At 72.2% G+C, this 13,345-nt stretch overlaps 3 protein-coding genes across 3 annotated transcripts; 1 reads left to right on the forward strand and 2 right to left on the reverse strand.

The window, feature by feature from the left end:
- Positions 1 to 509: 509 nt before the first annotated feature.
- Positions 510 to 5,328, reverse strand: AURANDRAFT_62990 (hypothetical protein; the record flags this gene model as incomplete). Its single annotated transcript, XM_009037660.1, has 2 exons — positions 510 to 3,876; positions 4,004 to 5,328. 2 exons carry the CDS (start codon positions 5,326 to 5,328, stop codon positions 510 to 512), a joined length of 4,692 nt encoding a protein of 1,563 aa, XP_009035908.1.
- A 305-nt stretch (positions 5,329 to 5,633) lies between these two features.
- AURANDRAFT_71287 (hypothetical protein) lies at positions 5,634 to 8,962 on the forward strand (the record flags this gene model as incomplete). Its single annotated transcript, XM_009037233.1, has 2 exons — positions 5,634 to 6,539; positions 6,582 to 8,962. A coding segment is annotated over one exon (2,259 nt), but the record flags the coding sequence as incomplete, so codon positions are not given.
- A 2,101-nt stretch (positions 8,963 to 11,063) lies between these two features.
- AURANDRAFT_62992 (hypothetical protein) lies at positions 11,064 to 12,491 on the reverse strand (the record flags this gene model as incomplete). Its single annotated transcript, XM_009037659.1, has 1 exon — positions 11,064 to 12,491. The coding sequence occupies one exon, from the start codon at positions 12,489 to 12,491 to the stop codon at positions 11,064 to 11,066; it is 1,428 nt and encodes a 475-aa protein (XP_009035907.1).
- Positions 12,492 to 13,345: the final 854 nt, after the last annotated feature.

A 13,345-nucleotide genomic window follows, 5' to 3' on the forward strand; every position in this document is an offset into this window, starting at 1 on the left:
GGAATCTGCGACCTCCGCGGCCCCTCCGTCGAGGCCTGGCTCGCCGAGGTCTTCGGCGCGGCCGACGACGGCTCCAAAATCACCGTCTCCGCCGTGTGGCACGGCTTCGACCCGCCGGCCAAGGAGACGCTCCTCGCCGCCGTCGCGGCGTCGACGCGCGTCACGCGCTTCTCCCTCATCGGCCCGGCGAAGCGCGACTACGGCAAGCCCGAGGCCGTCCTCGACTTCGTCAAGGCGCGCGGCGCCAAGGTCGAGCTCGTCGGCGACGACTGCGCGAACCTCTCGGGCTCCGGCGAGAACCAGCGCGTCATGACCTTCGAGATCCTCCGATAGGTCAAACCGCCACGCTCGCATCGTCGCCAAGCTCGCTCGCCACCCCGCCGGGAGAACGGCCGCGCGCGCGCCACACGGGGCGGCCCTCGGGAGGCCGCCCCGCACGACCGGCGCGCCCAAAGCAGTAACGCGGATCTCTCCCTAGATCTCGCAGTAACGCGGATCTCTCCCTCGAATTACTCGCCGAGGATCGCGCGCGTGGGCTCCTCCGCGAGGAGCCGCGCGACGACGTCGATCGTCGCGGCCGCGGCCTCGTCGGAGTTGGCCGCGGGCGCCTCGAAGAGGGCCTGGATCGTCGAGCCGAGCTGCTTGCGCAGCTCGCGCAGGAGCACGGCCGTGCGCGCGGGCACCTTGGTCAGCGTCATCCAGTTGGCGAGCGTCGCCTCGCGCGCCGCGTGCCGCACCTCGAGGTCGCCCGGGTACATGAGCAGGAGCGCGAAGGGCGTCGCGACGGCGCAGCCGCCTAAAAGCAGCTTGCTCCGGTTCGTGTCCCAGCGGCGGCTGAAGAAGGCGACGTGGCACGCGGCCGCGTCGAGGTCGGCGAGCGCCAGGAACGACGACGGGCTCAGCTTCGCCCTGTCGAACTTGACGGCTTTGCGCCTCGGCGCGGCGCCCGCGGCGGGCGCGTCGGCGTCGCCCGCGGCGCGGGCCGACGCCACCCGGGGCACGCTGAGCTCCACGGCGGCGCCGCGGATCGCCGCGCCGTCGTCGGCCCTCGCCGCGGCGTCGACGCGGCCGACGTGCGGCGCGAGGGCCCCGAGCAGCACGGCCGCGACGACGTTCGCGTTGGCCGCGTGGCGGTTCGCCGGCGCGTCGCGCCGGCCCGACGCGCCGCGGTCGAGGAGCCCCGCGCGCTCGAGGAGCGCCACGAAGTTGTCGCGCGCGTCGAGCGCCTCGCGGACCGCGGGCTCGTGTAACCCGAGCTCCCGCGCGAGGGCCGCGCGGCCCCGCTGGCCCGGCTCGCCGCGGTAGGCGTCGAGGGCGCGGCCCGCGGCGACGAGGTCCGCGCGCGGCGGCGCGAGGCGCGCGCGCGCGGCCTTTTGCGACCGCGTCGCGTCCGGCGCGAAGAGCGCGTCCGCGCGCCCCGCGGCGCCGACGGCCGCGGCCACGGACGCCGCGGGGCCGACGCAGCCGAAGAGCGTGCCGTAGACGAGCATCTTGCCGAGGCGCGGGTGCACGGGCAGCCGCGCGAGGTGCCTTCCCAGCGGCGTCAGCGCGAGCGACGCGTCCGAGCCCGCGCCCAGCGACGCCTCCATGGCCGCCCAGGAGTCGTCCTCGCCCTCGACGGCGTGGGCCAGGGCGCCGACGCTCACGAGCTCGGACAGCGCGGCGCTCAGCGCGTGCGTCGGCGGCGGCTGCGGGCACTCGCCGAGCCACTCCGCCGCGGAGCCGAAGAACGTCGACGACGTCGCGCGCGCGTCGTCGCAGGCGAGCTTCACGGAGAGGAGCAGCTCCTCGAGGGGCACGCGCATGAGCTCGGGCTCCTGGTGGTCCGCGAGGCGGCAGTCGTAGTGCTCGCGGCTGTAGAGGCGCACGCAGACGCCGGGCCGGACGCGGCCCGCGCGGCCGCAGCGCTGCCGCGCGGACGCGCGCGAGCACCAGGACGTGAGGAGCGTGGGGCACGCGGCGAAGAGCTTCTCCGAGCCGCCCGTGTGGTGGCGCACCTCCTTGACGCGGCCGCAGTCGACGACGGCCGTGACGTCGGGTAGCGTCACGGAGCTCTCGGCGACGTTCGTCGCCAGGACGACCTTGCGGCACCCGGGCGGCGCCGGGTCGAAGGCCTTGCGCTGCTCGTCGCGCGCCGCGTTCGCGTGGAGCTCCGCCACGACGAAGCCGTCGGCGAACCGCCGGCCGCCCCGGAGCAGGTCCGCGACGCGGCGGATCTCCGCGACGCCGGGGAGGAAGACGAGCGTCGACGTGCCCGCGCCCGCGGCCCGCCGCGCGTCGCCGCCCGCCGCGTCGTCGCTGTCCCCGGCGCCGTCGGCGAAGTCGCCGTCGACGACGGACTCGATGGCCGCGACGACGAGCTCGTAGTCGAGCCGCGCGTTCCCCGAGTGGGGCTCGGCCTCCTCGTCGCGGTAGCGCGCCATGGCCCGCTCGAGGCGGCCGTCGTCGCCGCCGTCGCGCCGCGCGACGCGCACGGACGGGCCCGGCCCCGACTCGGCGAAGCCCGCCGCGCCGCCGAAGTCGTGGCGGTGCCCCGCGGCGGCGACGACGTCCTCGAGGAAGTACTCCGCGACGGGGTGCGCGCGGCCCGAGATGGACAGCACGGGCGTCGGCGTCGCCGCCTTGCCCGTGCCCGTGTCCAGGTACTTCTGGAAGAGCTTCGCGTCGAGCGTCGCGGACATGAGCACCAACGTCAGCTTCCGCCGCCGCGCCGCGGCCTCGCGGCGCTGCGCCGCGACGGCGCGCCGCAGCGCCGCCAGCAGCAGGTCGCTGTCCGCGGCGCGCTCGTGGACCTCGTCCAGGATGATGTGCGTCGCCCCGCGGACGAACGCGTCGCCGTCGTCGCCGTCGCCGCCGTCGCCGTCGTCCGAGAAGCCCCGGAGCATGCGCAGGAGCACGCCCGCGGTGCAGAAGAGCAGCTTCGTCCGCGACGACACGCGCCGCTCGTGGCGGATGTGGTAGCCCACGAGCCCGCCGACGTCGTCCTCGCCGCACTCCTCCGCGACGCGGCGCGCGACGGACGTCGCCGCGACGCGCCGCGGCTGCGTGACGATGATGCGCACGTCGGACGCCCGCAGGCCGCCGGCGCAGAGCTCCGAGTCGAGGATGAAGTGGGGCAGCTGCGTCGTCTTGCCGCTGCCCGTCTCGCCGCAAACAACAATACCGTCCGCGTGGCGCGGCGACGCCGCGTACGCCGCGGCGTCGACGAACGCGTCGCGCGACTTCGCCGCGGGCAGCGCGCTCCGCGTCTCGCGCATGGCGCTGTAGCCCTTGGACCGCTTCCGCGCGAGCCACCACGCCTTCCACTCGTCGCCGGCCTTGGTCTGCTTGAGCCGCCGCGCGTCCGCCGCGGCGGCCGCCTCGGGCGCGGCGGCGGCCTCGGGCGCGGCGACGCTCGCCGTCGCCTCCGACGGCGCGGGCGCCGCGGCCTCGTCGTCGCTCGAGAGCAGGTCCTCCCAGGAGTCCGTCGCCGGCGCCGGGTCCTCCCAGGCGTCCGTGGGCGGCGGCGGCGCGGCCGCCGCGGCCGGCGGCGGCGGCGGCGCGCCGCCGTCGTCGCCCGCGACGGCGCGCGCCTCCATGGCCGCGAGCACCTGCTGGAGCACGTCGTCTAATTTCTTGTCCGTGAGCTGCTGGCGCGCCTCGGCGCTGATGGCGTTCTCCGCGTCGCGCGCCGCGCGCGCGTCCTCGAGCCGGTCGAGCCACCAGCCCCGGAACGGCGGGGGCAGCACGCGGTAGAGGGGCAGCTCCGGCGACAGCGCGTAGAGCGCCTTCGTCGCGGCGAAGTCGCGGCCCGCGCCCGACGCGCCCCCGGGGCACGCGCGGCTCCGCGCCCAGGGGTCGAGCATCGCGTCGCCGACGTCCGCCGTCGCGACGAGCCTGGGCAGCACAAGGTGATTCAATGTCGCTTCAACGTGAGTGTTTCGCGCGCGCGCGTTCCGGGAAAAGCATTCACGCTTCGAGACCGTTCCGAGAGATGATCGCTCGTCCAAAATTCAGCCGAAACGAGTGGAAAACGGCCGAGATATGAGGCTTTGAAGTTGGGAATTTCGCTCTCTTGTCCTGCCCTGCGACGAGCGTCGGCGGGCCGACGGCCGCGCAGCCCTTGGCCTTGCGCGCGTTCTTCTTCTGGATGCGCTCGCGCTGGGGCGCCCAGACGCGGCAGCGCAGCGTCGCCTTCGACGCGACCTCGTACTGGGGCTTCGGGTTGCCGCGCTCGCGGCACCACTGGTCGAGCTTCTCCCGGGGCGTCGCGCCGCTCCAGACGACGGCGGGCTCGACGGCGCGCGCGGGCGCCGCGGGCGCGTGCTCGACGGGCGGCGCGACCGCCGCCGCGGCCTCGGCCGCGGCGAAGAGGTCGCCGACGGCGTCGTCGTCGTCGTCCGGCGGCGCCGGCGCCGGCGCCGGGTCGCGCGCGTCGGCGGCGTCGTCGCCGGGGTCGCCCTCGAGGAAGCCCGCGTCGTCGACGGGCGCCGGGGCCTCCTCCGGGTCCGGCGCGCTGTCGTCGACGGGCGCGCGCGGCGCGAGCTGCTTCTTGTGCTTCGGCGGCGGCGGCGGCAGCTTCGCGAGCTCGCCCACGATCCCCGCGATGGTGTCCCCGATGTCCGCGGCCTCGTCGCGCACGGCCGTCTTCTTGTCGCAGGTCGCGTGCTTGAGCTTCGTGCGCTTGAGCTTGCGGTGCCGCGCGCGCAGCGCCTCGAGCTCGCGCTCGAGGCGCCGCCGCTTCTCGTCCGCGGGGAGCGCGTCCCACGCGGCGCGCTCCTCGGCCTTGGCCTCCTCGGCGCGCGCCTCGGCGACCTCGGCCTCGGCGAGCTGCGCCGCGTAGCGCAGCGCGAAGGCCTTGCGGTCCGCGGCGCCGCCGTCGTCGTCGGCCGCGTCTGCGGCCTCGTCCTCGGCGGCCTCCCAGTCGTCGACGTCCGCGTTCGCGTCCCGCGCGAGCGCCTCCGGCGCCGGCGGCGGCCGGGGCGCGGTCGCCGCGACGATGTCGAGGGTGACGTGGCTCGTGTCCGGGCCCTTGCGCTCGTCCTCGTCGTCCTCGCGGAACGCCCGCGGCAGCGACCCGTGGTCGAGGCGGAGGCAGAGCCAGTCGAGCGCGTGCCGCGCGAGCGACGCGCGCGCGCCGCGCCGCGCGGCGACGCAGGCGAGGGCCCGCGACGCGTCGGCCGCGCTGAAGCCCGCCCGCACGACGCCGTCGTGCGCCGCGGCGAGCGCCGCCGCGGCCTGGCGGTCCGTCTTGCACTCGCGCACGAGCTGGGCCGCGGCGCCGGCGGACACCTCCTCGCCGCCGAGGTCCAGGTGGCTCCGCACGGCGTCGTGCGCCGCGCGCGACATGGCGGCGCTGGTGGTGGTGCTCTTGGCGCTGGTGGTGCTGTTGGTGCTGTTGGCTGCTGGCGGGCTGGCTGCTGGCTGCGACGCTTGCTGCGGCGGCGAGTGTTGGTTGTGTCGAGGCTCAGTGCTTCAACGAATACTTCGACACATGCATGTTGAACTCGCTTCCCCCGCAAAATTATCGGGTTCTGTTGACAATGATGCGCTCATTGATCGTGATAGGCTGGCTCGCGCTGGCCGCCGCGGACTGCACGAGCAACAACGACTGCTCGAGCGGGGAATTCTGCAACGCCGACGAGCCCTCGGCCGAGTGCGAGGCCTGCTATTACCCTGGGGACCTCGACACCTCCGTCGACGCCTGCGCGCGCTACGAGGATGCCTGCGACGCCACCTGCGACGGCTCCGGCGACGAAGACGAGGCGGACGACGAAGACGAGGAGGACGAGGAGGACGAGGAAGAGGACGAGGACGAGGCGCCCGACGACTGCTGCTCCGAGGTGATGTCGCCGCACATGGAGTGCGTCTACCCCACGGACTCGACCTACGACCGAGACGAGGTCACGGAGCCCGTGATCTCCTCGGAGGCGCTCCAGTTCGCCACGCACGACGACTGCGCGGCGCACGACGCGTACGCCGACTGCGTCGGCGAGACGGCCGAGCGCTGTCAGTGGATCTTCCTCTCGTCGCCCAAGGGCGGCTTCTGCCGCGTCGACCCCATCTCCAAGTGCCTCGAGGTCGGGAACTGCGTCTGCAACACGGAGGACTTCCAGGGCGGCGGCGCGGGGCTCGGCGACGGCATCGTCTTCCTCGCGCCGATCTCCGTGACGCCGCGCGACGTCGCGCCCGACTCGCTCGTGACGGCCTACTACGAGGCCGCGGCGACGCCCGTCGACGGCACGGACGAGCTCCACCCGCGCGACGAGGCCTTCTTCGTGAGCCGCGTCGACTTCACGGCCAAGACGCTGACCTACGAGCTCTCGGCGTCGTTCCCCGCCGAGAGCACGGTGCTCTTCAAGCTCCACCACCTCTACCGCGACCAGTGGCTCGAGGGCGACGTCTACGAGGGCCCGTCGCTCGCGGTCCACGTCGATTCGTCGGCGGACGACGAGACCGTGCTCACGGTCAACGGCGAGGCCTACGCCTTCTCGCCGCTCAAGACCTGGCACTGCACCCAGGTCGCCATCACGCCGACGCACATCTTCGTGCGCGGCGAGGCCGTCGATCGCGACCTCGACGCCGAGATCGCGCCGGACGAGGCCGACGATCGCTCGGGCCCTTCTCCGGCGAGCTCTTCGACGTCCGCGTCTACGCCGGCGCGCTGTCGGCCGACGAGGTCGCGACGGTCGGCGCGCGCTGCGGCGACCCGGGCGACCTGAAGATGCTTCTAGACCTCGAGACGGAATTCTTGCGGGGCGGCTGCGACCCGGACGTCGACGCCGTGCCGTCCGACGACGGCATCCAGACCTACGGCTCCGGCGCCTTCGGCACCTTGTGGGTCGCGGCGGCCGAGTACGGCACGGACTGGTGGACCGAGGACTTCGACGAGGTGCCGCCGGGCACGAACGGCGACTTCGCCGCGGACATGTTCGACGAGCTGGTCGTCGGCGACATGTACGACCTCACGGAGGAGATGTTGGATTTGGACCACTACTTCCAGGAGCAGAAGATGCTCTCGCACGTCTGGGAAAGGTACTACTTCGAGACGGACATGATGGCCGTCAATCTCGCGCCCTGGAGCTGGTACGCGAGCGGCTCCGAGGTGCCCGGCTACAGCGCGCGCGACTGGAACAACCCCTGCCGCTTCCTCCACCAGCACAACAACGGCTGGCTGTTCCCGTTCTACGGCAGCGCGATCGAGAAGTGGGAGCCGACGGACGACGGCGAACTCTTCGACTTGAAGACCTTCTACTACGACCGCGGCCACAGCGGCTACGGCTTCGTCGTCCACGAGACGTTCCACGGGTTCCAGGGCGAGCTCTGCGGGACCTACGGGACCTGCGGGGGGCGATGGCTCGCGGAGAGCACCGCGTCGTTCGGCTGCGACTACAACTTTCCGGGCACGGACACCTACACGATCCCCTACGTGGCGACGCCTCCGATCCCGCTCAACATGTTCTTCGACGTCGAGCCGTCGACGCACTTCATCGACCTGGGCATCTCGGACAGCGTCCGCGGCGGCCACATCTACGCCGCGTTCCTCTTCTGGTCGTTCCTCGCGAACCACGCGGGCCAGCCCGGCGCCGTCGGAAAGATGTACTCCGTGGACCTCGGCAACGCCGGGGAGCTCCTCAAGCTCCGGGCCCTCCTCTTCGCGGAGGGCCTCGACCTCGGCGACGTCTTCGCGAACTTTGTCGCGCACCTGCGCACCGTCGACGACCCGCTCTTCGCGGACGAGATCAGCCTCATGATCGAGACGAGCTTCGACGCCTACAATGCCGGAATATGGGCCGACAACGAGGACGGCGGCTGCCCCGTGGCCTGCGACACGTGCGAGGTCGACGACTGCGCGGACAGCGATTCGTGGACCTACGGCGGCGACGACGACCAGGACTGCGCCTGGGTCGCCGAGGACGCGGACGCGCGCTGCTCCCTGGAGGGCGACGGCATCTTCGGGTCGTCGACCCTGGAGGACCTCCAGACGACGGTGGCCGTGAGCGGCGCGACGGGCGGCTCCGTCGCGGGCCCCGCGGATTCGAGGCCGGGGCCCTTCGGCTGGAACGCGCTCAAGCTCGACGGCTTCGACGCAGGCGACTTCGTCACGATCACCGTCGCCTGGGACGACCTCGACACGGACGACGCCGACGCGAACCCGGCGGACCTCAACGCGGTCCACGCGTCGTGCGTCGACGACGACCGCTTCTTCTCCGCGCGCGTCGTCCGCCTCGACGCCGACGGCGGCCGCACCTACTGGAAGCTCGACGGCAAGGACCCCGAGTCCGTGACCGTCGAGATCGGCGACGCGGCCGACGTCGTCCACGTGCTCCTGGTCCCGACGCCGCCGGCGGACTACGTCGACGACGAGGAGCGCGTCTACGACACGTTCGAGCCCGTGCCCTGCTACGGCTACGCCTACGAGGTCGCCGTCGCCGACTCGGGGTCGGAGACGGCGAGCGCGGACATGGCCTACGGCGTCCTGGCCTACGCGGACGCGGGCGACTGGTTCGAGACGCGGTGCACGTGCACGACGCTCGCCGACGACCTCTCCGACTGCTGGGCGCCGCAGTTCGCGGCCGCCGATCACCCGCCGACGCCGACGCAGGAGCCGACGGAGGGGAGCGAGCCCGTCGCGGCGCCGACGGCGCGGCCGACGCACGCGCCCGGGGAGCCGGTCGCGGCGCCGACGGCGCGGCCGACGCGCGACCCGACGCGCGAGCCCACGCCGCGCCCGACGCGCGAGCCCACGTCGCGCCCGACGCACGCGCCCGGCGAACCGGTGCCCGCGCCGACGTCCGACCCGACGCGCGGCCCGACGACGCTCGGGCCGACGCCCGACCCGACGACGCGCCGCCCGACGCGCGAGCCCACGTCGCGCCCGACGCACGCGCCCGGCGAACCGGTGCCCGCGCCGACGTCCGACCCGACGCGCGAGCCGACGAAGGACGCGGGCGACGTCTGCGTCGACGATCCCATGGGCATCGTCGCGGACCTCCGGGGCGAGCGTCGCCGCGGCCTGCGCGGGCATCGTCGAGGACGGCTGCGACGACTTCCAGGCGGACTACAACGGCTACGAACTCTACACGTGGCAGTTGTGCCCCCGGAGCTGCGACCGCTGCGGCGACTACGAGGACCCGGTCTGCGTCTCGGACTCGGGCTGCTGCTGCGAGCCGCGGGGCTGCTTCGACGATCCGCTGGGCATCATCGCGGACCTGGGCCCGGCGGTCGGCGAAGCCTGCGCGGGCATCGCGGACGACGGCTGCGACGACTTCCAGGCGGACTACAACGGCTACGAGCTCTACACGTGGCAGCTCTGTCCGCTGAGCTGCGGCCGCTGCGGCGACTACGAGGACCCCGTCTGCGTCTCGGACTCGGGCTGCTGCCGCGAGCCGCGGGGCTGCTTCGACGATCCGCTGGGCATCATCGCGGACCTGGGCCCGGCGGTCGGCGAAGCCTGCGCGGGCATCGCGGACGACGGCTGCGACGACTTCCAGGCGGACTACAACGGCTACGAGCTCTACACGTGGCAGTTGTGCCCCCGGAGCTGCGACCGCTGCGAGGACTACGAGGACCCGGTCTGCGCGGCCGACGAGGGCTGCTGCTGCGACGCGCCCGGCGAGCCCACGTCCCGTCCGACGCGCGCCCCGCCCGCGCCGGAGCCCACGGTCCCCGCGGACAACGACGACGGCGAGCGGTGCGCGGACTCGACGAGCTGGTACTGGAAGAAGAGCAAGAACACGTGCGAGGACTACGCGCGCGCGCGCGTCCCGGTCTTTTTAGGAGACCGTGATCGCGTCGCCCCCGCAGGTCACGAAGAAGTCGAAAAACTGTCTCAAGAAGGACGACAACAAAGTCAAGGCGCGCGCGCGGCGTCCCCGCTTCCGCGGTTCGCGCGACTCTCGCATCGTAGGCCGAGGACGCCTGTCCGCTGACGTGCGGCGAGTGCGAGGCGCCGGCGCCCGCGCCCACGCCCTTTCCCACGGATGATGGGGACTGCGCGGACTCGACGTCCTGGTACTGGAAGAAGTCGAAGTACGACTGCGACTACGTCGCGAAGAAGTCGAAGCGATGTAAGAGCAAGTACGTCCACGAAGAATCAGGGGTTTCAAGTCCTGAAGCGTGTCCCGTCGCGTGCGACGCATGCGAGGTCCCGGCGCCCGCGCCGACGCCGTTCCCCGCGGACGGGTGCGCGGATTCGGTGAGCTGGTACTGGAAGAAGAGCAAGAATACGTGCGAGGACTACGTAGCCAAGAAGAGCAAGAACTGCGACAAGCGCGACGACGCGGACGTGTTCGCGTTCGAGGCCTGTCCCGCGACGTGCGGCGAGTGCGAAGCGACGTGCGCGGACTCGACGAGCTGGTTCTACAAGAAATCCAAAAACACGTGCGAGGACTACGTCTCCAAGAAGAGCGAGAACTGCGACAAGCGCGACGACGCCGACGTGTTCGCGTTCGAGGCCTGTCCCGCGACGTGCGGCGAGTGCTAAGGTCTCCGACGCGTCTCGCGCTTACGCGCGCGCGCGCGTCACGACAGGACGCAGCCCTTCCGTCGCTTGCGCTTGCGCTCCTCGGCGAGCCCGAGGTTCCGCCGCATGCCCTTGTAGTCCTCGACGGTGACGGCCTTGGGGTCCGCGCGGCCCGTGTCGCCGTCCGCGGTCGCGCGCTTCTCGAGCTTGGCGACGACGTCCTCGTAGTGCTCGATGGCCGCGGCGGCGCTCCCGAAGCGCTGGCGGCAGCGGTCGGCGAAGAGGTCGTAGCGCTCCTCGGCCTTGTCCGCCTGGCCGGCCATCTGGAGCGCCTTGGCCAAGAAGTAGGACGCCTCGGGGTCGTCGGGGTTGTCGGCGAAGCGCTTGAAGGCCGCCTTCAGGTCCTCCATGCGCCACCAGCCCGAGCCCTTGCGCTCGGAGTCCGCCTTGGCCTTGAGCTTCGACGCATACTTCTTCGCCACGGCAGCCTCCTGCATGTCTGGGCTCAGGTTCGTGTGCTGCCCGCCATGCTGCCCGCCGGTTGGAATCCTTCAAGCGAAGGGCGAGTTTCCCTTCAAGTTAATGAGCCCTCGGGGGCGCGCGCGGACAAACAGGCCCCTTACCGGGCGTAGAGGCCGCGTCGCGCGCAGACCTCGTGGAGGGCGATCTGGAGGCCGGCCCAGGCGACCTCGTCCGGCCGGTCGACGGCGTTGAGCGTGTAGCGGCACCGCGACGCGCCGCCGGGGAAGCTCGCCTTGGAGTTGCAGGCCCAGTGCAGCCCGTCGGACGTCTGCGGCATCTCGAAGCGCCGCGGCCGCGAGAGCTGTTCGACGTCGAGGAGGTGGAGGTGCACGTTCGCCGGGGGCGCGGCCGCGTCGAAGACGCGGCGGATCGCCTCGTTCAAAGCCTCGGATCGCGCGACCTCGGGGAGCGCGCCGCAGCTGGCGCCCTTGTCGCGCTCGAACGACGTCCAGAGATTGCGGAGGACGACGTCGGCCTCGTCGTAGGCACCGGCGACGAGGTCCAGGAGGCGCGGGAAGAACGCGGCGAATTCGGCCTCGAACCGCCCGACGACGTCGTCCTCGCCGCTGAAGGTCAGGTCCCAGACGCCGAAGCCGACGACGTAGAGGCCCCGCCGCGCGCGGTTTCGCCGCGTCCGCTCGGCGAGGCGTTCGAGCGTCGCGTTGAGGTTCGTCCGCTTCTTGTCCTCGAAGCCGCGCTTCGGTTTGGCGTAGACGCCCGTGACCTCCTCGAAGGCTCCCGCGAGCGCGCCGTCGTAGCCGCGCGCCGCGACGAGCGCGGCCATGCTCGTCGGCGGCGGCGCCGCCGCCTCGTCCGGGACCGCGCCCGGCGCCGGCCCGAAATCTTCGGCGCTGATGCCGTAGGGCTCCCGGCGCCCGCCGTCGAGCCACCGCGCGTATTCGAATCGCATCATTTTCGTCTGGCTGTCGCCGACGAAGACGACGTCGTCGGCGAGGGAGGCGACGCACGAGCCCAGCGCATTGTCGTGCGCCTCGGCGTGGAGGCGGGGGACGACGCGGCCGCGGCGGTCGACGACGACGCCCTCGGGGTCGCGGCACGCCCGCGAGAGACGCGCGTCGTAGTCGGCGTCCGACAGGCGCGCGCGCGGGGCCAGGACGGCGTCCGCGGCGACGCGGCGGGCGCACCACCTCCCCGTACCGTAGGGCGCACAGGCCTCGTCGCAGTGCGGGCCGAAGCCCTCCGCGCGGCACGCGCGGTCGACGCATCGGAGCGCCTCGTGCGGAACCCACGCGTAGTCGCCCCCGCCCCGCGCCCAGACCGACCGCCGGCAGCACGCGGCGTCCTCGACGGTCGCGCACGCGGCGCCGCCGCAGCACGCCGCCGTCGCGGCGGCGTCGCAGGCGGTGAGGTAGCACCGAAAGTCCTCGAGCGTCTCGGTCACGTTAAACTCCGACCCGCCGTCGTCGACCACGAGCGGGTTGTCTTGATGCGTGATATAGAGAAGAGCGCACACGAGCCCTGCGATTACGACCAGGGCTATCCAGACGCGTCGCATTTTAGGCATCGAGGTAGCTGAAATAGAGGGCGAAGTTATAAATGGTCAGAGCGATGATCGCAGCGACGATCGGAAGGCACACTCTCAGAAGGTTTTCTGCGTCTCTCAAAGCTTGAATGTCGCGGACCTCGACCGCTCTTACCATCGTCACGGGCCCCCATCGCTTTGGCCAAGAGCCGCCCGGGATAAATCCCGCGGTACCTCATGCCGGATTCTTCGATCGCGAGGCGTATCGCGGGCCCGGCACCCACCCACCCACCTCCTGGCCAATCAGGGACCTCCGTTTCGTTAGTTGCCTTCAAGTTGCCGCTCGCAAAATCGCCACAACGCGCGCGCGATTCCGCGCGCGCGCTCTCTCGTGTCGCGGAGCTGCGCGGTCCAATCTCCGCTTTGCGATGAGAACGGGCACCCGCGCCGCTCGACTCGCCGCGGCGAGAAGCGGCGCTTGCCCAGAGACGACGATAGCGGCGTGAAGACACGTCGCCGAGGCGCCGCGCGACCGTCAGCCGCGGCACCGCGGGTCATGACCGCGCGCGCGCGCGCGCGTTACAAGTACCCATCAGTACACTGTAGATTTTCCAAACCAGGCCTCCGGACCCACCCACCCACCTCGCCATGAGGTTCGAATCTTTTGTCCGTGGGTGGCTCGTGCTTTGGCACCTAAGGTAAATTTTCTAGCATTTTTCAACTTGTGTCGTCTGATGAGGCGACTCAGGAGCTGCCGCCCCGCGCCTGCTCGGTCTGGTTCCCTCCGCGGGGGTCCCTCCGCGGACCTGCCTCCCCTCCCCGGTCGGACGCAGTCGGGCGCGCATCCCCTTCAATAACTTGGTCAACTTGCCAACACCGCTAGACGCAACCCGACA

Source organism: Aureococcus anophagefferens (genome assembly GCF_000186865.1).
Source record: "Aureococcus anophagefferens unplaced genomic scaffold AURANscaffold_6, whole genome shotgun sequence".
NCBI classification, from domain to species: domain Eukaryota; class Pelagophyceae; order Pelagomonadales; family Pelagomonadaceae; genus Aureococcus; species Aureococcus anophagefferens.